The sequence below is a fragment of the Lates calcarifer genome, linkage group LG19 (assembly GCF_001640805.2).
Source record: "Lates calcarifer isolate ASB-BC8 linkage group LG19, TLL_Latcal_v3, whole genome shotgun sequence".
NCBI lineage: Eukaryota > Metazoa > Chordata > Actinopteri > Centropomidae > Lates > Lates calcarifer.
Window position 1 is genome coordinate 7,924,200 of NC_066851.1, and position 24,957 is coordinate 7,949,156.

General features: G+C 40.3%; 1 protein-coding gene across 2 annotated transcripts; it reads left to right on the forward strand.

The window, feature by feature from the left end:
- Positions 1–22: 22 nt before the first annotated feature.
- kiz (kizuna centrosomal protein) lies at positions 23–23,172 on the forward strand. Of its 2 annotated transcripts, XM_018697830.2 has the most exons (16): positions 23–164; positions 632–694; positions 1,167–1,329; positions 2,723–2,797; positions 4,146–4,449; positions 4,573–4,740; positions 4,881–5,112; positions 7,951–8,070; positions 8,779–8,943; positions 10,131–10,281; positions 12,322–12,478; positions 12,952–13,014; positions 14,334–14,429; positions 14,730–14,799; positions 21,906–21,952; positions 22,859–23,172. In XM_018697830.2, exons 1-16 carry the CDS (start codon positions 91–93, stop codon positions 22,960–22,962), a joined length of 2,052 nt encoding a protein of 683 aa, XP_018553346.1. In that variant the 5' UTR covers positions 23–90; the 3' UTR covers positions 22,963–23,172. The 2 variants fall into 2 exon arrangements, with proteins under 2 accessions (XP_018553346.1, XP_018553345.1); XM_018697829.2 differs by having other exon boundaries at positions 4,146–4,740.
- The last annotated feature ends 1,785 nt before the right edge of the window (positions 23,173–24,957 follow it).

Here is a 24,957-nt window from a genome sequence, read left to right on the forward strand (position 1 = left end):
TCGCTCGTGGTAACCATGTAAACACCATCCGCCCTCCTCCTCCTCCTCTTCCTCCTCTTTCTCGGCGCTGCAGCGCAAAAGGGAGCGAAAATGGCGAGCGTGGCTCGCAGCGAGGAGCAATATTACGAAAAGATAACATCGATTCAGCAAAGCATGCGCAAAAGGTGAGGTTTCCATGATTTTTGTTATCACGAACACGGCCTGGTAGAGACTGCGGGCTCGAGTTGACATCTCTGCCTCCTGCTGCCGCTTGGCACAGAGACATAATGCTAGCTTCTTAGCTAACCAGCGAAGTCAGGGCAGACAGAGATACCGTACAGCTAGCTAGTGCATTAGCCTATATATCTTGGACGCTACTTTTAGCTAACAACGGTAATGTGGTGGTCGTGAATGAGAAGCTAACCTGACATGGGACGTTTTTAACCCTATGTTCCTATGAAGCTTTTTTGTACGTAGGACCTAGGTAATTCGGAAATCGGATTCAACATTAGAATATGCATTACATTGAGTAAATAGAAAAGGACAGTTATTATTGATGATAATTAGCCCCCAATTAGCAAAACAAACAACAAACCATGGAGATGCTGCAATGGTGTGTGTGAGTGACTGTTTCTCCCACTTGTATGTGCAGGGAGAAACGGAGGCTGGAGCTTGAGAGGGAACTGTTTGTTTACTCCAGATCTGATAAAAGAATGTAAGTTGACAGATTACTGTGTATCAGAAAGAATTTGCCTTACCTTGTTCCCTTGACTTTCACATTAAGTGGTAACATAAATATAGATTTTGAGAAGATTTAAAGTAGGTAGAGTAGGGGAGTCCCCACTGTATATAAGACAGTATTTATTTTTTATTTTATTTCAAAAGGTCCAGATTAATATGGAATATTTAGTTAAATAAAATATTCACTGTTATACTCAATGTGTGTTACAGGCACAGTACCTCTTTGGATGTAAGCTGAACAGTCTTATTTTCATTGTAAAGTGATTCTCATAAATATTAACATGCCAGGTCAAAACAGCAAGCTTAGGTTGATAGGAGAGCTGAGAATAAGATTTGAATTTAAACATATTGTGCTTAACCTTTTCTTGTGAAAAGTCAAGCTCTTATTTTTTGACAATGCTCTTAGATAATATTTCTTTTGAATAATAGTTCTCCACTGCTTTCAGCTCACAGATAAAGTGTTCCAAACTGCTCAGTTATCTCAAGGAAATCTCTGACAGGGAAGCACGAGCGAAAATGAGAAACCTTGAGCTTCTGAGAGATGTGGAGTGCATAGAAATTAGCATGAAGGAATATAGCCCTGACCATGGCCCCCTGCAACAACAAAAGGTATAATACACACACATAACTTACAATTTCATTTGTTCAGTGGAATAGTTTTTCTCATTATGGAGTTATATTAACACAAGCTGAACAAACACTCACTCACACAAAAACTCACACCCACTGAGGTTGATCCAGGCTTAGACCTGTACTTTTTTCTAAAATATTTTAGCAAATTTGATAACTGTTAATTCAGGTTTGAATGTGGTGTGTGTAAAGAAATACAAAAGGTTACAAAATGTACTGAATGTGACTTAAAACAAGAACAATAGACCTACAATATCAAATAGATTTTTTTTACAAAGAATTTGTATTTTCTAATGAAGCATGTTCCTGGACATTTGCCTTAATGCTATGTTGTAATTTAACATAGTAGAAATATTTGCTTGCAGTTGCTAGATGTTGCAATAGTAAACACTCAAACTGTGCAATTTATCACGACAAGCAAATGAACGAGGGAGAAAACAATGAGCCAGTCAGATTATCACTTAAAACTCAATGACAGTGCTTGACAGCTTAATATCAAATTAACAAAATTGGCTAATTATGACTCGCTGAGTTAATTGCCCAATATAGAGACTCTGAAGTGCTCCAGAGGTTTAGTCATTCTCTCCCCTCAAGCAGTTGGTTTATTTCCTCTTGATGCTTTTATGAGTCCTACATGTTTGTTGTTATTTTGGTTGTCCTGCAGCTCTTTGTTTCCATTTTAAAAAGTCACCCTGATTTTTTTGGTTTAACTGATGTTTTTGGTGCAATGAAAAGCATGAATTTTCAAATGGATGATGAGTAAAGTAAAATTACACATACACACAATTATGCCACAATTTTAGACTAATCTTTGTCAGTATTGGTTGTGCAAGACGTTCAAATAAAAGAGTGGATAAACAGGAAGCGCTGAGGGCTTTTTTTAAAAGATTTGCTTCTGTAAACTGCTTTTGTTTTGATGAAGAGGTACGGCATGTTTGAGCTAATCCAAGTGCCCTTAACAGGACCATTAGGTTTTTTAATTGGAGCCAGGATTAGGGCAGTCAGTCTGGCCGGTCAGATAAAATGTTAAGCGGGGTCAGCAGCTACACAGGGGACACCCACTTTGGGAAAACATGTTGTGATTGACTGATGCTTGATGTTGTCACTTCTGCTATCATACATACCCTTTGCTTTTATACTGCATACAGATAATATTCAGCTGCACTATCACTGCAGTTTATCTGCCACAAATATTATGACTGTCATCTTTCTGTAATTTTTTTCACATTATCTATCTATCTATCTATCTATCTCTCTATCTATCTATCTATCTATCTATCTATCTATCTATCTATCTGTCTGTCTGTCTGTCTATCTGTCTGTCTATCTGTCTTTATGTTTGCGTATCATTCTGTCTCTACATCTCTTACAGGCTGACTTTTTCAAAAAGATTTCCAAATTTATGGAAGAAAGGAAGAAAATGGAGAAAGAGCTTGAGGCAGCAAAGGTAATGGTACATATTTGACAACATAAAATGTACACTACTTGTATTGTAATAACAATAGCATGTTATGGTTGGAAGTGTTGTAATTGTGTATTATAAAATAATAATACACAATAATTGTATATTTTACACATCACATCCTCTACTTTGTATTGTATTGTATTGACCTCTGTTGTGTGTGTGTGTTTCACACAGTTTTTTGTATGGTTGAAAAATTGTATTATTTTTTATGTTGGATCCTTTGGAATGTTTACAAGGTTTATGCTAATCTCAGTTCTATCAAGCTATGTTTTCAGGTTTAGAATAACAAAGGAAAGTAGACATTATGCCTGGTAAATCTGTAGAGGAGTCTACATTTAAACTGTGTATCTGTAATAGCACAGGTGTCTAATCCTAGCTGGTGCATCTGTACAAGCGATGTAGTTCAAGCCCATAGCTGCTTTCTCCCTTCACTTAAAGCAGTTAAAGCTCTTTTAGATGAAATGTCTAAGACATCTCATAATAACTTGGAGCATGCTGTCTAGAGCAGTCACTTGTAACTGTGTGCAAAAACCCCCTCAGCCTGTCGATATTGTAATGAGCAAAATGGTACCGTCACTCCATTATGCATACAAGCCATTGGCTGGCAGTGTGCATGTCCCTCAGGCTGCAGCATTCATTAAGGGAAGCTTACCGGGCTGAAAGCTGGAGACAGATGATAACGGGATATGATTTTCATATTTAATACATTCCTTGGAAGAGCACACGCGTGCCGCAGATTGATAGAAGAATCAATTGCTACTTTAGTGAAACACTTTCTACTTTGCCCTGCAGCTACCGATGGAATCACTCAGCCAAGAAATTAACTTTTCCTCTTTTTTTTACCTACTTTGTGGATCTGCTGGGCAGGCTGCATGGTTTACAGTGAATGTTATTAAGCAGCTAACTGTTTGGTATTTAAGACGCTTATCAGAAAAGAAACAGAAGCCATGCTTTTTGTTATTATGTTTGGAGGGAGCCCCCCTCCCACCCCCGGTGACATTGCAGACATGAATCAAAACTTGTCTAAAGGATTTCTAATAAGATTAAAAGTTAAAACATTGATCCTGAGACATTCTTCTGAAAGATCTTAAAAAAAAATTCTGACCTTGGCCCAAATAAGCCACACATATTCAAATTTGTAAAGTGGATAGTTAATATACTCGAGTTGAATTTCTTTTAAAACAGACTTATTTAACCCAAGCAAGGCATTTCAGAAAAAATACAGAGGAATTGTATTTATGCCTAGAAAAATATAATTTTTCTGAGGTAAGGGAAAGTTAATTTGCCAGAAATGAATATTTTGATAGATCTTTCTTTTCCACATTTACAGATTAAAGCTATGCATAGAGAGCACCAGGAAAGCTCCATCTCTCATCCAGCTAAGAATTTTACACAATCACCAGCAGTAATTTCTATGGACCACCAGACCTCCAGAGAGTCTGACGCTGAAGCCGGCACCACAAGTGTACACTCACACCGAGCATTGCATCGTTCGCCCAATCGCAGCATGCACTCCCGTGAACGTCTACCAAGTGGCCTTTTGAAGGACTTCAGAGTTGGCGGAGAGGATGCTGCCAGCAACCGAGCACATTTATCAGATGACATTTCAGGCTCAAACGATTCCCCTGACTGCTGTAATTTGAGTGACAAACATGAAAGAATGATGGCGGTGCTCCCATCTGTTTGTGCCTTAGCTGGCAATGTGCCTTTTGGAAGTGATGATGAACTAGAACCTTCACCTCTTGTGACCTTGACAGGCCCTGAGAAGAATCCGTCTCCCAGCATGAGGGCTAAGAATTCCCCTGCAGAACATACTAACTCCCAAGAGATGGCTCATCAGTCGCCCATAATGGAAGCTGGACAGAGAGGTCTCAGCCATTTGATGCCTGAAAGCACTTTTGGAAAAGAAGCTCAAGATACACCAGGTTTGAAATGTTATTCTTTGCTTTACCTTGTAATATATTTTTATTGTATCTCCTGACATCCACAGTTCAAAGCACTTTATTTTATCCTTTTGAAGATTTAAAATAAGCCAAGTGAGTCTTTGCACTGTGTTTACATTCAGGTAGATGTGAAAGTGTCAGCACACCCAGTTCTGATGTGCAGTTGTCAGAGAGCAGTGCTAGTGACCTGTCCATTTCTCTGACACAATCTGAGCTGGAGGAGGATCTACCAGAGGTAGTGGAACCTGAGAGGAATGCCACTTCTCGTGGGAGTGATGATCACAATCAGCACAGTCCAGAATTATCCCTCCACTCTGATGGATCCAAGAACACATCTTCAGTGACCTTAGAAAGGTATAGTGTGTATGACTTTTGTACTTTGTTGTCTGTAATTTTCAAGGTGACCCAGTAGAGAGAAACACTAAGATTTTGATTGTTTTATGGCACATACAAGATGTGCACAATGCAGTCAGCCCCCCTCCCCACCCCCAAGATTTAAAGCCAAGCAAGCTAAGAAAGGAGAATGTTCTGCATGGCCATGCTGAACCACAGAGGGCTGTTAATGATAGGAGCGAGTAAAGACACCGCACAGTCCTCCTTGCCACCATCACATCTGAGGCTGACAGAGAGGATTGTGGGAGTCACGGTCCATGCCACCGTGCTCTCTGTAGCTCGGCGGCAGCTGGGGTGGTGGCAGTGATGCATCTTATAGGGAGAGCTCAGGACCTGTCACCAACAATATTGCCATAATCCAAGATAATGCTGTAACAGAGCAATTTTCTGCTTGAGAGACCTCAGGAAGTCCCCAGTGGAGGAGGAAATTTGTGGCACCATAGAGTGTTCTGGAGGGTGGGCATGTGGACAGCACTTACAGCCACAAATCCTTAGCGTGATGATGGCCTCTGAGTTGAAGGATCATTTTGGATGGGGTTAGAGCCACAGAAAATCCCATGTGAATGTTTGCTCCCAGAGCCTCTGCAGTTTCCCCACAATATACAGTATTTCATGACCAGGACCTATTATGCTCTTTAAAAAGAATATAAAAACTTTGTTTTTTGTGCAGTTTTTAAAATCATGTTCTCAGGGACTCCCCCAGTATTGAAGTTTTGTGTTGTTTCTGTCCTTGGGTTACATATATAATATTTGTTTACTATTATGTGCTTTAATTTTAAGTACCCAGTTGCACATCTGGTCATGTCAATGTTATTCAATACAAACACATTATTTTGTGTAACTACACATACAAAGAACTTTCCAGAGAATTATTAGTCTCAAATGCTGTATTTTAAAAATGTGTCTAGTCTCTGCATGTATCAGAGGTAGTATGAGGGATTTTATTTTTCTCTGAGAGTGTAGCATGTTTGTTTGTGCTAGACTGTGTGGTCTACTATAATCTTTATATTGTGACCTCAAGAAGAACTGCAGTTCTGGGGAGGCATTGGTGGGGGCTACAGCTCTCATTGTTAACATAGAGGGCTTATGTGTATGAGGAGGAAAAGCAGAGGCTTTGATGTAAAGTTCCAAGAACATCCAGTCTCTATCCTCTCCCTCTCTTTCTCTCCTTTTCTCTCTCTCTCTTAAGGTTAGAGTTTATATCACTCCTGCCATTCAGCTCACAGCCAGGAAAAACAAGCTTGGGCAATTCATTAGATTATCCCATTATATTTCTCCTCCAGCATGGCTGGGGTGAGTGAGAATATACAACTGAAATATTCTTCAGGTTTCTTCTTCGAGACTCATCATAATGGCCTCCCTGTGTCCTGCTCTTAAATATGTCGTCCCTGAACCACATGATGGTTCTGCTCGATTAGGGACATATCATACAATTAAAGGTGGGTTCTTACAAATCCAACGCAAGTCTTGAAATAGCTGCACTCAGTGTGTTGGTATTACTTGTGGTATATTTTTCCATTCCTTTGTGTGTTATATTTGCTGTCTGTGCCAGCATGGCGAGATTCCCCTGACACCAATCACTCAACGGTGAGGCCATTCCGTGTGGTAAATCACCCCAGGAGTCAGTACTGTACACTGTAGTGCAATATCGCTGCAGAGAAGCTGACCTCTCCCTCCGAGCTAACAATACGCTCCTGATGATGTCGACATGCGGACAACAGCAGCATCTAAAGCGAGGTTGGAGACCTTGACATGAAAGCTGGCAACAATACAATGAGAGAGAGAGAGGTTTGCAGAAAAACACAACTAATTCACTTTCTCCCTCTCTAAAGGTCTCTTTTTGAAGAGCATTGACAAATAAAGTGGAAAGAGAAAGATGACTATTTCAAGGCCCATGCTGACGATAAGGGAGGGAAAAAAAGACAGCTTTTGCCTATGCTACTTCAGCCACACTGAAGAGGACTTAGCACAGACGGATTGCACACTACAGAATGTCATGGATATAATTCAAGCCGCCAGCTTAATCAGGATGTTGCCAGGAAACAACCTGCAAAAAAGAGGGAGCAATTGTTTGCTGACCCCTAACCCAGGAGCCCATTACAGATTGTCATAAATTCTTTTTGGCCCCTTTTATGTAGGGGGGCTCAGGATCTCTCGGCTTGGGGGTTTCTGGGAGAATTCAATGAAGGCCACCCAGAGCTTAATGCTCAAGAAAGAGATGGATTCCCAATATCCACATGCATTAGACATCCATTTCTCATTTTGCAGCCTCACACAGGACCAGATTAAAGTGTAAATCAAACCAAAACCAAAAGAAATCATCTAGAGGTGCCTCTTTTTTGGAACCTTTTTCCTTACACTTTGGAAAGTGAGATGGTGGTAGTGGTAATAGTACAAAGAATTTTTAAAATATAATAACAATATTGCATATTTATAATGAAGTTTATTTTGCCATTTAGCTGTAGCTGAATTGAAGTTTTACTTCAGCAGTAGGCAAATAATTCTACATGCTTTACTTTTGAATACCAGGTTTCACAAGCTTTTCCAAACAACCTGTCATTACATGTGGCACCATCAACAGCCAAGCTTTGTGTTGTTGAAGTCCTGTATCGTGGGGCCAGCATTTTAATCATCAGATTCCTCCAGCTGTCCTTGAGTACGTCAAGGAAATTGCCTGGAAAAATGTATCACCGATTTTTATTTATTTATTTATTTATTTTACAAATAACGGGCTTATCATTCACACAACTTCTTCCTTTTTAGTTCCTTTCACCACATTAATGGGTAATGTTTTTTTAGTCTCTCTCAGGAAGGACTCTTTAATCTGCTAGACAGCATCGAAGGACGGCTCCATGGTGATCGGACTAGTGTGTATGGGGATTCTTCAGTTGATGGGAGGCAACTCAGTAGACTTATCAGGTATACCCTTGCTGTCTCTCTTCAAACTTTACAATCCTATCTCCCACTGTCGAAATTAAATGGCATGTATATTTATTTAACGGCCATGGAGCAGTTTGTGCAGATGAGGAAAACATATTATCCTTCTGCCAAGGGCTCTCACTTTAAGTGTCATCACTAGCATGCACACGTCTTTATTTCTGAGGGGTTTTCAAACACATGGGATTGTTATAGTAACCACCCTGTTGAATTGTTATTGGGAGTCAGGGAGATAGAGGATGGAGAATTTGTTTCATTAGACTGGGCTTATTTTTCATAAGCCTTTTATATTTCATAGCATGATTAATTTACCATAATTGGAGTTCTTGTTGTAAAGTGCGGATAAATGTCTTGCAAAAGGAAAGCTTTCTCACTCTTTTTAAACCTAGTATATGTATGCTTATCCTCATCTATGCAAACATGAGTGTTTTAAATGATGTCAACAACATCTTCAGTAGTAAAGAGAGTGGCTGTGTTGTGTCGTGACCCTCGGTATAATGTTAAATTCTGCTGTGATATTATGTGAGTATGTGTGTATGGGCATTGATGTGTATGATTATACTTGTGTAGTGTCTGTGTGTGTGTGTGTGAAGTGCCAGCAGCTGCTGGATGTACTTCATGTACTCCTGACCTGCAGGCTGAGCCTAGGGCTCCATGGCAATAGCTGACTGCTCTCTATATATTGGGCAGCCTTTGTAACAGTGGAGCAGGCTTGAATGACGAGGACCTTGAAGCATGCGGAGCAGTCGTCCTTCATGAGCTTCAGAGGTTGTCATGGAGCACAGCAAAGGGCTGCCTGCTCCCTCAGGATCTAGTGAGTTCTCACCAGTCCAGCCCTGAGCCTAATGAAATAAGGTAAGGCTCCTGGTTTCTCTGTGAATCCAACACCAAAGACTGATGAGGGTGTGCTTTATTTATTTGATATTTATTTAATCTCTTTTCAGCTTTATGAATCTTGTCATAATGGGTTTGGTTAAAAGTATCACAATTGGCATTATTTAGGTTTAATAATTTGTGTAAAGTTGCTCTAGTCGTGTAATGTTTTTCACTTCATTCCTTTGTATAATGTTACATTTGTAACGAACTGCAGCTTCTGAGATGTCACAACTATATAAAAATGTTATTATATAATGAAATATTGTTTGTGATATAGTGTAATATATAGTGTGTGTTTTGTGCATACAATGACATTTTCAACTCCTATAATAAATAGCGCTGCAGTATATTCAGAGCACAAATATCAGTGCACTTAAGGCTATAGAGCTCAATAGACCTCTCTCTTCCTCTTCTTTTCATAGAGAAAGTGAACAGACGTACAGTAAAGGTGCATTCCACTTTTCAGACAAAGAGTGGAGAGCTGCCTGTGCATTTTTTTTAATGGCCAGACAGTGGGGGAGGGGGCACGCAGTTCAACAGTCGTCGAGATATTGCACGCTACCATTCGATACAGTCTCCCTTGTCCACAAATGTAAAGGTCATCTTTGGTGTCACCTCGTGCAGTAACACTGCATGGGTGAATGTCATGAGTAAATTAAAATGCCCTATCTGTGACTTCCAGTCCTTTGGATAATGAGTAGTTATACTCTGAGCCAAATCCATGCTCTGCTTCACTACTCTATTGATTTCAATGAGACCTTTCCTGCTAGATACTCAGTCCAAAGAAACACATCTAGCAGTGTCCGTCTCTTCCCTGTGGAGATGCCTGTTGGCTCTCTGACCTTTTCTCCAGTTTTCAACCAAGATCATATAGCTGTCTCTGTCTATTCAGTGTTAACTTGAATTCATTAATGATCTGTATCTTCTAAAGTGTTTCAAGATGGCATAAAAAGCAGCCTTTTGAGAATGGGGAAAAACTGTGTCAAAATATATTTTAATTTCTTCACATAATGGAAGTTAGTAAATTTCAATTTCCTTGATAATCAAAGACTATTTCACTGCAAGTAGGTATAATTATGACTTATTTTCAGACATCCTACTGTGTATTCAATAAGAAAGCCTCCACTTTCTCTCCCACCAATCCCACCCCCACCCATTCACCACAGCACCAGCCTCTCTCCTGATGCCGCTCGGCTGTGGGATCGCTGGTTCAAGCACGCCCTTCTGCTCAAGGAGCGCCGTGTCCTCAACACTGAGCGCTTGGTCCAGCTGTTCACGCCGCTGCTGCTCGAGCGCCATGCCACCTACAGCCACCAGGTAGCGTCGGAGGCACATAACACTGCCTCTACGCACATACATAAACACACAAATTGGAGGTCACACACTTGCACTGACAGACACCCAGTCCTAAAAGCAAGCAGGCATGCAACACACACAGATGACTACAAGAGAGAAATGGCTTCTTTTTTCTTCTTTCCAAAAAGGCTAGTGTTTTTGTTTCTTTTGTCATTTCCTTGCATGTTTTTTTAAAGGGAGCTGTAGTTGGTACTGAGTGCCGTCTTTGTGTCTGGCATTTGAAACCAAGCCCTGGCTGCCTACTCATCAGATTGCTCCACACGTTGACCTAGACAGAAGGGAAATCCTGACCCATGCGCTAATCGCAAATTACAGCCTCTGCTTGGCTTCTTTCATCTCATGTGGTGTATTCATCTGAGAAACACTTGCTTTTAATTTGGTATTAGCCAAAAGTATAGCCATCAGCTGGGTCCGATTGAATGAGGAGCCATTTGGACCTTCTCCACAACGGACAGGATTATTTTAAATTTCCCACTCATTGACCTTGTGCAGATCACGCTCAATTAAACAAAGAAAGAAACTACATTGAATATTCACACTTAGAGCCCATAAGATGATGTCAAGAGATTTGTCAGGAATTCCACTTTTTCAGAAAATGTACCATTCCATGTGCAGAAATGATCATATATACTATATTGTGTTATTAATTTTATGGACTCATCTTGTGGGTGTACTTGTGGCTTGGAGATCTTGCTCCACTGTCCCCGACGCAGTGCGAGAGGCAAAGAGGGAGACTGTAGAGCCTCTTGAAAATATGAACTGACAAAAGGAAGAGAGGTACTGCCATCTACATCATTGTGTCCAAGTGCATCAGGAAAAGCCTGGTTGAAAATCTTACTCTCCCTTTATCTCCCTCACTCCTCACTCCATCTATTTCTTTCTCCCTCCCTCTATTTCTCCATCTCTCCCTTTATTTCTTTCTCTCTATATACATATATCCTTCCTCTCTGTTCTCTCATACAAGAGCTTACTCTCCATACACAAGAGAAAACAGAAATTTCCATTCACGTCTTGCCACACAGCCTGGCTACTCCGACAAATGGGAGCATGCAGCTCGCATGCACACACTCAAAGAGGCCCTTTGAATATTCAAGTGCTAACAGTTGCATTCATTGATATTTAAAATGCAGTGGGTCTGCGAGAGCCCTCAACTCACGGTACATTTGACTAAATCTAAAAAAAGAACAAAGACGGATATCGGGGACAAGGATCAAGACAGTTTTTATTGTGCAGCAGCATCAAATACCAAGTGGCAAGCTCAGATTGGCATGTGTTTGCGTCTCTTCCACTCTCAGAAAATGAAAGCATGTACATTGTCAATCTTCACTGCGACCTACTGATAACAACTTACAATGTACTTAAAGTTTGTCACTGTCAAAATCCTCCTGATCATCCCCTCCATATTAGTGCTCATTAAAAGTTGTAAATGGCCATCTGAGGCTGAGAGGCAGTCTTTGATCACAAAAGAGAGATGATGATGGCAGGATTTGATACGGGGGAGGGAAAAAGGAGAGAAAGGAAATCGGTGTGTGGCATCTCCTTGCTCCTCATCTCCCGGAACAGCTCCTCTTAATTGTGTATCCTCATCTCCCCGGAGATAAAAAATGAGCTGGAGAGGGAGGAAGAGAGCAGTTTGTCTCAATCCTCTCAGCCAAGAGGGGAGATATCTGGAACGTGTTGCACATTAACGCCAGGGTGATTGCATTCTTTAGGCGCTTCTCTAATCTCATGGATGAGAAGAGAGGGAGAGCAAAAAAAAAAAGTGTGATTGAGAGGGAAAGCGGGAGCGAAAGTGTGCGAAATAATCTTTTTTTAGTTAAATGAGTGAGAGAACTTGAAGTTATTTTCTCTTGGCGTTTGAACACGCACTACAGCTGCACCTCTGTGCGAGCAGCCATGGCCAAAGTAAATGACTTGCCTAATCGGCGAGAGTTCAATTTGACACTTCCTTCACAAAATGGGAACAATTAAGAATGTGGTTTTAATTTGTGCTGCTCGCAGGCCAAAGTGCTGCTGAGGACACTTCTGTCCCGGTCCAGTGAGGAGTGCCCCTCAGCAGAGGACAAGAGTGACTTGTCGTCTTCATGTGGTCCTCCCTCTCTCCTAGCTGACGGTGGTGTGAAGCCCGCCAGGCCAGTACAACAGCAACAGTTTCAAGGTAACTGAAGATTACCAGTATGAGTACAATAGGAAAATTCTAATTAGACAATATAATATTTGAATGCTGCATTTTAGGTAAATAAATTATGGATGAAAGCTGCAGTTTCTAACAATCAAAAACTCTTCAGCAAGTGTTGCTTCATTACAGTTGCCAGTAGATCAAGCAAACCTCCAAAACATTCCACACTGAGTTAAGTCTGTCTTTGCACAATAATATGTAAGAAGGCCATTAATAGGAACAAATGCAGACTACTGCTGTTTTTTTTGCAAACCACCTCTGCAGAGAACTAAAACTTCCCTTTTATGAAAGAAATCAATTTCACCATAGAGCTTTTTTATGAATCCCTCACAGCCCAGTTTTCATACAACCTTCTATTCAGAGCTAAAGAAAGACCCCCCATTCCCATTTCTATCCCTAGACTCCCTTCCTCCCTGCTACGGCTTCTCACTATGTGCTTCCCTTTCTTACAGAACTACAAAGTACTGAAGAGGACAGCCAGGACGAAAGCCCTGTGGAAAGTGTTCCTATTAGAGGTAAAAAGGCATCGCCGGTGCCCCAGCATTCACACTGTCCTTATATTGTGGTTTGTTTTCTTCCCACTGCAGTGAATAATGGGCTCTTTTTTACGCAATGGCTGAGGCAGGATGATCAAGGTGAATCCAGGGTCAAAGTCCCACCTGAAGAGCTGCGCTAGTTCTCTCTAATTATCTCCGAGAAAACACTAGCCGTGTTTTCAGCCTGGTCTGAGGCATTCTGGCAAAATTGATAATTCGCTGGCCCGGCATAATGCGCCTGCTTTAATTGTCAGGACGCCAGGATGGGAAGCGCAAGAGATCTGTCATCGCTTCTCATTATCTTCTAAACAATGCTCTGGCAAGGCTGGACTTGAAAAATACTAGATGTGAAGGCATCCTGGAAGCAGTTGGTGTGCCCATCCCTCAGCTGCTCCTCTGAAATGTAAAGCAATCCTATATTACCCTCAGCTATCAGATTTCCTACTGGGTGTTTCATGTGCCTGCATCCCTAAGGTGCACAGCCAGCAAAACGAATCCAGTTTCCAATCGCTACACTTAATCAAAAGAGCCGTAACCAGCTAAAAAAAAAAAAAAAAAAAAAAAAAAAACATGACTAAAGATTTTGCAGGGAAAGGTTTTTTCTGTGCTGAGCGACATCAATGTCACAATCAAATACCATGACCTTGGAACTGATAGTAATTGCCAAGACATGTGCAGTGGGGTATTTTAGACTACATGTAAAAGCTGTGGCTGTATAAAGTGCTGTGGGTGGAATAACACTGGAGACATGCACTGTACACATCATATGTTTTTTAGAAAATGATTAAAAGTAGTATTTTTATTTTGAAACCAAGTTAAAAATGTTAGGACCTTGTCATACAAGATTGCTCTATCCTTTGATTTTCTCTGTGTGTTTAAACCACATCATTCAGACAACAGCCCATTTATTATGTACTTCTGCTCTGCTGATTTTTGCCAGCGCAGTCTCTATGCTCCTCTCAAATATGATACCTACTTTAGTGTGCTGGAAAGTAATTATGAGTGTTTTTAAAACAGAAAATCAATCATTGCCTTCCTGCTAGGGGATGCTGAGATAATGCGAAATGCTGATTGCTGTCTCATGGAAACTGTTGCTACATACTGTAGGCTTGGATCAACAGCTTAGCTGATTGAGCACAGTGTTTTCACCCACTCTGTTCGGCAGTGAGACCAAAAGACTCAGCTACTGAAGCGTGTTGTCTCAACAAACACAGAAACCTCTGAAAGTTGGAAACCTGGGTTTTAAGCAAATATTTGACAGTGACTTTGTGCATGTGTGTGTGTGTGTCCCTGAACAGAGACAAAAGCATATCAGTTACTTAAACAATCAGCCATGCAGGAAAGGCTGCAGAGTTCTGGAGAGGAGGAGGAGGTGGAGGAGGATGGCCTCTCAGGTAAGAGTTGTGGTCCACTCTACCAGGCAAGTAATGAGCAGCTGGAGCCTAACCATTGGTCAACACTGCTATTTGTTCTCAGAACACATAAGGGCGCCATAGAAAGCCCACATGTGTTATTTACATAGATGTACACCAAATTAAAGTCAAAGTCAATCTGTATATATGTGTATAAGATACCCTAACATCAGCCTCTCATAAGCCATACCATAAGTTTCTATATAGATATACATTGTTAATTAGCTTGGGATGAGGTGTCCAAACCAAATGGTTTTATCTGGCCTTGTTTGCTCTTTTAAGGAATAAATCATGGCCATGAAGAGGACCTGGGGAGGGCCAAACACTCCTCACATCAAGACCCTTACCCCCGGTAAGAACATTGTTATTATTCAACGGGCCACAGGAAATGGGCCACCAGACACCAAAGTGGTTGATGTACATTTGCATGGCCGCTCTCATAATTCCCTGTTCATTTCCATAAGATCAAGGGGGCGCCACCCATTAACTCGCTGACAAAGACAAAAGGCCCCCAAAGCCCCTCTCATTCACTGTTTGCCGGGCAGAGCCAGGTTTTAGAAATCAATAGCAAAACAGCTACCACAAAAATAAATTGGAGTCATAATCTTACTGTCTTCAGCCTTGTTGTCAGAATGCAAACAGATCATGTCAAGAAGAGAATGAGGGACAACTGTTTTGGAAGAAGGGGACTCAAGTGTTGACAAGGACAAATGTCCTTTGATTTTTCACCCTTGAAACACATTTAGGCTGCTCAAATCAGAGCCCTAAGTGGGTTGGAAAAGAACATCTAATGATAAATAGCTTGGTGGAAGCTTAACACCATCACAGCTACATTTGAATATCAACACGACTTCATCAAATCTGCAATTGCATGTCGGGTCCTCAGAGCACCTCTTCACTGCGAACCCATTTAGGCTGTAGTAATGGTTGGGTAAACGTTATGAGGAATAATCTTCTCTGATTTCATGTGATTACTGGGCACCACGCTGACACAAGGGCTGAAGTCTGTATCTCCCTGGCCTGGCAAGCAGGCACTCCCAGTCTGCCTATTAGCCCAGGGAAGGGCCTAATGGGCTGGCTCTATTGTGGTCCTCATAGCTGCTGATGTCTGCCACTGCCAGCCCCAGTGACCACCCTCTTTAATAAACATGAGCCAATTTCGGGCCCAGACCCTCTCAGATGGTGCCTGTCTCCCTGTTATTAATGTGCACGGGAAGCCTGCAGTATATGTGATTAAACAAAATTTGCAGAACAAAAAACTTTGAAATAGATGCAAGTTGTGTACATAACTAAATTTGAACAAACTGGTAGTTATGCATGGCTGGTGCTCTAATCTTACTGGTGTTTATAAGGAAGCAGGAGCTGCTAATAACGATGACCATCACCTTCACTTTGGTCATACAACAATTTCCCCCGCCTTTTCTCTGCTTCTCTTGGATGCTTAGATTTAAGCATTCCACTTACCACAGTCACTTCTTGCACTTTATTGCTATCACAAGCGGTCTGGAAGCCCTGCACTTAAGCAGAAGCATAACACTGCAGCATGCTCTTGCCCTGCTTCTCTCCTTTCTCGCTGTGCTTCACTCTCTCTCTCGCTCTCTTGCCCTTTTTCCATCTCTTTATCCCTCTTCCTCTCTGTCTTCCTGTATCCCCCCACACCTCCCCTCACCACCACCCCCACCTCCCCAATCCTACTTGTTAATTATTTGCTTTATTTTGTCAGCGAGCTGATGAGTGACATCAAAAGGAGGATGGAACTGGACTCAAAATACAAAAATGGCTTCTTCTCTGTTGTCTTAGACAATAATTATGATTTGCCAGTTAAGCCTAGACTACAGCAGAGGGATTGTAGTTTAAAGCAGAGGCTTTGGTGCAAAAAATGCATTTATAGCCCTTTGTGAGACTCCTCATTATGTGTGGGCCCGATTCATTAAGTAATTGGTTTGCAGTTGTTTACATGAGTATTAAGGCCTTCTATTCAGGGCCTTTGAGAGATACATTGTGCAAATGTTGCATGTTATGAATGCAGAATGAGAGGCGGGGGGCCAGTCCTATTGGCCAAACACTGCACTCGGCTGAAAAGCGAGAGAAAAGCACTGGGTGCTGCTTTGCATAGCAATGACTAGGGCCTTAATAAGCTTTACAGATTAAATACATGCAGTCTATACAAGATGCAAAGAGATACTCTTAACACATTTATATGTGCTCATTTCACTATTATGGCGTTTGAGAGAATTGAGGTCTTTCATATTCTTTTTTTCTCCCTCTCTCTCTTCCTTGCTCTCTCCCACACAGTGTTTTTCAGTCAGATACTTTTATAGAATGTGGTGTTTATTGTATTATAAGTCGTGGGGAAGCGACTGATCTGCAACATTTATTAAGGATTTGTCCATTAGAAATCTTTTGCTGTCTTTGTGAGTGGCAAAGTAAAATCACTTTGTGGTTGAGTGGGGATGAAAGGAATAATGCACGAAGGAGTGAGTCTTAATAAGCAGCTGCACTCCATGTAAAGACCACTTGTTCCCCTTTGTATGCGAGTGCATGCCACTGCTTCCTCTCGTGCAAAGCATCATTGTGCTCCTTTCTACTGTAGGCATTTCAGATGCCACTCCTTTCTTATTTTTATTTTGGGTTTTTTAATACCTTTTTATTTCCCCCCTCGTTTTTGATCCTAAAAATGCTTGAACACATGTGCACAGGCACACACACACACACACACACAAAACAAAATCCTCCAGCCATCAGCCGGTGTGATGATTGTTGTGCCTAGTGCCTGCTTGACAAAAACCTTGACTCAACAATTAGTGGTTTACAGCTTTGCCTTGGACAACAGGATGTGCTCAAGCATTCAACCTCAAATCACTCAGAGTGTCAAAATCAGACGCTCTCCCTCTCTCACCCTCTCTCCCTCTCTCTCATGGGGAGGCGATGTGTGTGGATCTCTGACAGCTCACTGGGAGGAGGGATGGAGGGGTGAGAGGGACATGAGCTGAGAGAAAGGAGTGGAGGAAATGTAGAAAAAGAGAATGGGAGATAGAGGGAGACAGAGAGACAGTAATGGACAAAGGAGGAGTGAAAGATGGAGTGCTCCTGACTAAAAAAATTAGCAGTGACTCAAGGAAAACACATAAACACATAAACAGTTATACTGACAATATAATAATGGCAGCAGTCAATGGCAGCATTGAAACTGCACCTATGTGATGATTTGGTTTGGAGAATATATCCCTCAAAGAGCCAATAACCTTGGTACTGACTGTGTTTTCTTTGCGGTAATTAGTTGATCTTTCCTTCAAGATGAGCGAATAAGATAGAAACCAGGCCAAAACAGGTCAAACAAGGCAGTGATACTGTAGAGGAAGGCAGCATTTAGAGGTTTCAACCAGAGGAGGTCACTGTCCTACACTGACTGTCTGAAACGAGTAAAGAACACTTGATTGCCCTATAAAAAAATCTGTTCTCTTTAAGACACTTTCTTTTTGTCTAATTTATTAATTTGAAATTTATTAATTTAATTTAGCCTCAGGTTTCATTTACAGTTCAATGCAAATTCTGCACAGCTAAGCTAATGTGAACATCACTTGCCCCAAAATAATGTGGATAAAATGTTCAGGTTCATTTATTAGGCTTGAGTTGGATTGCTCTATTTTGTAACTTGGTCATTATTTTCTCCACATTCTGTAGATACTCTGATGTATGTGTTGAACCAAGTAACTGTTTGCCTACCCTCACATAGGTTATGATGTCTAAAATACATGAAATGAATGATCTGCCCTTCAGCCATCCCTTGCACTGACTGTCTCAACTACACTGCCACCAGTCAGGAGGAGAGCAGGCTGTGTTCAAATCATTGGCCCAGTGCCTATTCCTCTGAGTTGCAGTACTTACTCATTGCCAGCAGAGAGCACTCACATGTTAGAGAGTGCCCACTCACAGTGCACTCACGGTTGCCTCTCACTGTTTGCCCCCACTGAGGACTACATCCTGCTACCATTCAGGCCTGGTAGAGTACATCTAAACGGAGCCTAAACAATGTTTCTGTGGGGTCATAGCTGGGATGGGAGTAGGAGTTGATGGGAATGATGAGGTGATGGGTCTCCCTTTACCTTTAGACAAGCACCGCTGCGCAAAAGTGCTATTGTGCTATTAGCATTTGTGTGTGGGTGGCAGGAGCTTTAAAAAAAAAAACCCAGGGTAAATAAAAGCAGTTTTCTAGCTATCTGTGTGTGCATGCCAGAATTAAATGCTTGGTAAGCATTATTTTCTCTCCTCACATTCCCCAATGTGACTGTAGGATTATAAGTGAAAACTGTCTTCGGTGACTCAAGAAAACATATCTTAGTCTTACATCTGCTGTTACTCACCTCATGTTGACACACACACACACATATATATATATATATATACACATACATACATACATATATATGTATGTATGTATGTATATATATATATATATAGTCTTTGTATTTCTGTAGTGCAATGTAGTGAAAATATTGTATACAGCATGTTGTTTCAGCTGCACATATATTTATGACACACTTTGATACAATAATCTCATCTGTCCAGACTCGTATTTATCAGAAATGCAGTTGTAATAGTAGTGGTAGTAGTAATAATAAAGTAGATCAATACAGATAACTTAAAATGTAGCAGCAACAACAAAATCTGGATCTCATGGACAAATAAAGCACAAAGAATAAAATGAGCTACTCTGACTCTAAAATGGAGTTAGGTTTAAAAGGACTTATATCAGAGAGCCTTGGTTTTCAGTAAGCTAAATAATTGTGTTGATGCTTTTTAGTTGGCACTACATCTTGTATTTTTACAACATGATTAAAATCATGTAACACACCTGATTTCAAAATGATTTCAAAATATGTAAATGTTCAGAGCTTTACTAACAATGTAATATTTTCCTCTAAGGTCCAGTTGTGTAACGTTTATAAAACTCATCATACAATTTTAGAGGTCATTGAGGATTCAACTGTGCATAGCAGACACAAAAACTGTTAAAACATGAGATAAACAACAATATGAAACAATTGCAAAGGCCAGAGAATGAGAATGAGCGAGGCATTTGGAAAAAAAAAGAGGACATTACAATAGCTGTAATTTGCATCATTTTACACATTACATTCACCTCTGTCTACCACAGCTTGTAAAACACTGGCCAGCCCAGTCTTACATATTCAGATCATTGCCTCAATTAAGGGAAACTCAGCAGAAGATGAACTGGCATAAATGTTTATGGAAACGGAATATTAGATTGGCGGGGTCACATCCAGACTGGGCTCTCTATGGTAATAGCCCTGTCTTGAAATCAGTCCTGTCCCTCACTGAAGTGGAACAGCTGATAGACGATTCCCATCCCGGGGGGAAGTTCGAGAAAAGAAAAGCCCAATTTACTCTCCGTAACAGCTATTATTGTGGCAAAGGAGAGGAAGTAATCGTATAGATTATTGCTGTATTTTTGCTGCTGCAGGGTCTGGTCAAGATCTGTTGCCTAACAGTGGAAATGGATGCACTAGTCCCTGTGGTTTAGTTGTGTTCCAACATTTGTACTTCTCTATCTCTTATCCAGCTTAACAAGCTGAATGTGGATAGCAGGTAGATTGCATTTTCTCCCCTTTGTATATAAATTCCTCACCATAGTATCCCTGTCTCTGTCAGTATATCATGACTGTTGTGCTTTAGCTTTGACAGAAAAACCATCTCTGAACATATGAAATATTTATAATTGTATACACTATATAAAAAATGTCTTTTTTACATGTTACTTATATATTAAAGCACTTGGCATCCACATATACTGGATGGCATGGACTATGATACTACTAGACTATGGATGGTACAATTACAAAAACTAGTACATGATTACAATACTATTTTCTTTCATTTAAATAATTTTGTATATGGCCATCTGTTTGACTACTGTGGCCAGTAGCAAGTGAGAAAAAGGACACATTGGCTCATGCTAAACATAACATAGTCTAGGGAGATATTACAAGCCAAAAACACTATCAACCATAATTTTGGACCTGGAATAGGCCACACAGAAAGATATTTACCATCTGCATTACCTTCCATTCACCAAAATGTGTGTAATTTGATTGTATATTTACTAAAATACACATTTTTGGCAACAATACACATCATCTTTATACGAAGTACCCCTTCAGTTTACGAACAGATAGGCTGATGATCTCCGATTGTATCTTTGCTTTCTTTTTTTTTGTTTTGTTTTTTTATAACTCTTTTACTTACTCAGCCTCTGCTTTGATTTGCCAGCATTTTAAGCACCAGAGGTTCACTATGCTGCCTGAACAGATGCAAGAATCACCCTCAACATCCTATAGGAAGTCCTATCAGCATATTAATATAAAGGTTATATTCTAATGACTATACTGGCTCTATGGTATATTGCTTATAGCACAAAGCAATCTGCTCACAGTTTGGAAGGGTAGGTGCATCTTCTTTTCTCTCATTCTGCCTTGAGTGGTGCAAAACAGCAATATACAGTTTAGAAGATACCAATTGGAACACAGCCAGAGTAATTTGGTCCTCATCCTCAATATACAGTCACATGTGCCAAGTCTTAGCTGAGGGAGAGATGAGGAGATGAGGGTGATTGAGAGGATGACAATCAGTGAGGTCATGGGTTTGAATTGATGCAGATGGATGAACGCACACCACATGTTTTTTTCTCAAGCTTAAAATTGTGCATGTTTTTTCTCTCTGAGAAAAGCGTCAGCACAGCTATGATGTAGAAGCTCCAAACAAATAAGCCATATGGATATGTATGTTAACCTGGGAGATGATGAGGATATATTGTGGGGTATTGAATCGGCTCTGTGATGATGTAAATTAAAGAGGAGGCCTTTAAAAGTGGAATGGTGGGGGCCTTATTGCATATGCATTGAGGAAGATCAAAGCCTTTTCGGGGGGCATGCATTTACATAGCGATATCACCAGAGCTATGGGAACCTGGCAACCCTGTCTTTGGTCTATTTCTGAATAAAGAGGGCCTTGTGGAAGTCCTTTGGCACAATTAGAACTGGAGTCAAGGAAGTTCCCTCTGCTGTACTGTCTGAGCTTAGCCAGCAAATCCCCCCACGCCCCCCTTTGGAATTAAACAGGTATCTTCACTTTATGTGTGCTAGTCCATTTTTGTCACACTGTTGTAGTGCTTGTGCACAGTAGATTGGTTTTATTTCTTTTACTCTCTTTATTCTCAGTTTTACTACTTCTTTGTTTATTTTTATGTACATTGCATGAACTGGTTCTGGTGAATGATTTCTAAATTAGTTTATTCCACATGCATGTATGTGGGTTGACATCTGTATAGAATGATAACCTGCCTTTTTTCCTTTTTAGCCACTTTTGCTGTTAAGTAGCAGGTCCTCTTCAAAGAAAGTAGTAGCTTTACAAGGCTATTAACTGTCTTTGTGTTTCCAGGAAGGAGAAGGCAAACTCAAAGGCTCATTCTGCTGTACAGTCAAAAGGTGAGTTATAGAAAAAGTCATTTGAATTGCATGTTAAGACACTGCGTCAAAATTAAGGTTAATTACAGATCACCACAGAGAGCATTCATGCAAGTATGAAATTATTGTAAATTTTCAGTATGCACACTGTTTGAAGAATTTTCATTATAAATGTGGCTATGCCTTTTGAGGATGTATAAATGAAAGAAAAGACCTTGAAGCCAAATCCTGAAAGCTTAGATTTATGTTGTCAGCAGGCACTACCTAATCCTCTATTAAATACCTAACGTAATCTTTGTTCTTACATTTCTGATCAAACTTTAAACAAACCCCAAGGATGTTTTAGGCAATTAACTGCTGTAGATAATACCCTAAGAGAGCATTGCTGATTCTAATGATGAACAGCCAGGTAAGTGCCCTTGTTTACAAATCCAGCTGAAATTTGGCAAGTGTTGCAGCTGGTATCTGAATGCACCTCAGTTCTTCTTAAGAAGCAACTTTTGCTACAATGCACTCAGTATGAAAGTGACATTAATATCACTTCCATTTCTTTAGACCTGAGCTGCTGCTATGAATAATACAGACTTCTTACTGTGGCTTCAGCAACAGGACCCCAATTTATTAGGTGCTAGTTAGGTACTATTATGGTGCCACCATCACATCTACATTTAGATTTTTACAACTGTGATGACATTTCCCAAGATAAAAATTGTTGCTATGACTGAAGAACACATATTCAAGTGTATAAAATATTTTCATTGTGAAATCAAACTCAAGGTAAGCTTTAGCCTTAATCCAGGAATGTTTATAAAAAAAGAGTATAGAATTAGACAGGTAAAGAAATTATATAGAACATGTAAAAGGTCACACTTAATGTAAAGTTAATGTAATCTTTTATATTCTTTTTCTGTGTACCTTTTTGTATAGCTTTCTGGGGGGAATCAGATGACAGCAACTCAGAGATTGAAGCAGCCTTGCGTCCTCAACCTTTCAACACAAACAACAACGACACCGATGACTTCTATGACTGATATTTCCCTGGAGATACTTTTTAAATGCACTACATTATATCGCTGTGAAATCTCAGGCAGCTCAGCTCAGTGTAATTCACCTCCTGACCATTATTTTAGTGGTCTGCATTGTAAATCGTATGCACACTGTATCGTAAAAACAAATAATAAAGTTGACAGCTCTCACGCTGGGTAAAGTATGTGAAGAGTTGTCCAACACTCTGATGTTAACCCTGCTTCAGTCTCTTTATCTGAACAACTCTCCCAGCTCATAATAACAGCTCGAAATAGATTAAACTGATCTTTTAAAGCGATTTGTTTGCACTAGGCTGAAAATCATGCATTTTGAATGCTGCAAGCATCTCCGAGTGCTCTACCTCCAGCATGCTCGAGTGTAGTGATGTGAGTCACCTGTGAAATGACAAAGCACAATGGCCACTCTGTACGCTGCCGCGCGACCTGTGAACCTGCTGAAGAGGCCTATCTCCCAGGGCACAAAGTGTAGCAGTGCTAACAAACTCAGACATATTTAGTCCCTCCAACACACGCTCTACACATATTTTCACAGCCGCTTCTTTAATAATTGTGCTCATGTTAAAGAAATACAAAGATATGAGTCTAAATTCCTCTGTATTATTGTGTAAATGAGTCACGAGTGGCAGAATTGTTGCTGATACCACACAATAGAGTCTTCTGCAATGTATCATTTTTGCAGCACATTGAACATTCTGTATCTATTAATAACTCAGAGCTACTGTGTGGGAGGCTACATTCCCAAGTTTACATTTATAGTTCATTATGTCTGTAGTGTAAATTTCCAAAACTGCCATTCTGGGATGTGGTAAAAGCCCCTGGCATTCAGTGTCAGCAGGATTCCATTAGTCAGCTTTAGGTGACTTTACATGCCTGAACCTTTTAAAGTAGGACTCCACATTCATTACCAATAATGGCTTCAGACAGCCCTGACCCACCACAGAAAAGGGACTGTGGCAGAATAATTTGGAGTTTGCTAAAAGGCTCCCTAACATAATATCCATGTTAAGGAGCATGTCAACAGATACTTGTGTGCGACAGATAGCTCATGGTGGAAGTGGAGTTATATTGTACTAATGTGTACTAACACAATAACATTTTTAAAAAGAACTTTTTTCTGATCCCGTGCCAGAGAAATGACGGTGATGATGAGATTCAGCTTGTTCTTTTTTTAGACCAGGTGTAGTCAGACTGTCACGGGAAGGTGCATAAGGTTTTACTCCGCAGTTAAGGGGTGTTAGCCACATAGTGACTGACTCAATTACTGCATCAGCTTTGTCACATTACTTGATCTGTAATGTTCAGGTTGACATTAGATCCTCTCTTACAGCAGTGGTTTACTGAAGGCGATCCATGTTGATTTTGATTGAATAGATATAGATTGTCTCAAGAATGAAGGATGCAGGAAAATATTTTTTTTTGATGTTGGTCCCACAAGGCCAGTTGTGATTGCAATGTAGAAAAGAATTTCAATTTTGCACCTGAACGCATGGTCAAATTATGATTATAGTTAAAGTAATTAATAGGTTCAGAGTAGGGGTGCTTTTCTTAATAATCAGCTGGTGACACTGATGGAAATTGGACCTGAAAATCAGCAGAAAAATGTTTTTGGGATTGATTTAATTGATTTATTTTCAGATGATGGAAATAAATAGCATGTAAACATATTCCTCAAAGTCAGTATCTCATGGCTTTTTGAGGTTGTCTGGGTGCTTTCATATTAAAGCTAAAGAGAAGTATTCATTGTATTTTTGTGTCTGCTTTGCAAACAAGCTGCAGAGATTTACACTCTTTGTAAAAGCTGACATGACTGACATTGGAATGGGTTTTAAAAAATATATGGGTGGGTGTGTACTCTTAACAATTTCTTGTGTGTTTCTATAAAATGAGAAAACTCAAGGCTTTGTCTCTTTATCAGATGTGAAGGTATCACAAACCTAGAGTTAACTGTCCTTGATCACAATAATAACATGTCAGCTTAAG

Coding starts and splice junctions, on each gene's coding strand:
- kiz (XM_018697829.2), top strand. CDS start 91: ATGGCGAGCGTGGCTCGCAGCGAGGAGCAATATTACGAAAAGATAACA. Junction 1,330..2,722: donor GCCCCCTGCAACAACAAAAG/GTATAATACACA, acceptor CATCTCTTACAG/GCTGACTTTTTCAAAAAGAT. Junction 8,071..8,778: donor CAACTCAGTAGACTTATCAG/GTATACCCTTGC, acceptor TATATTGGGCAG/CCTTTGTAACAGTGGAGCAG.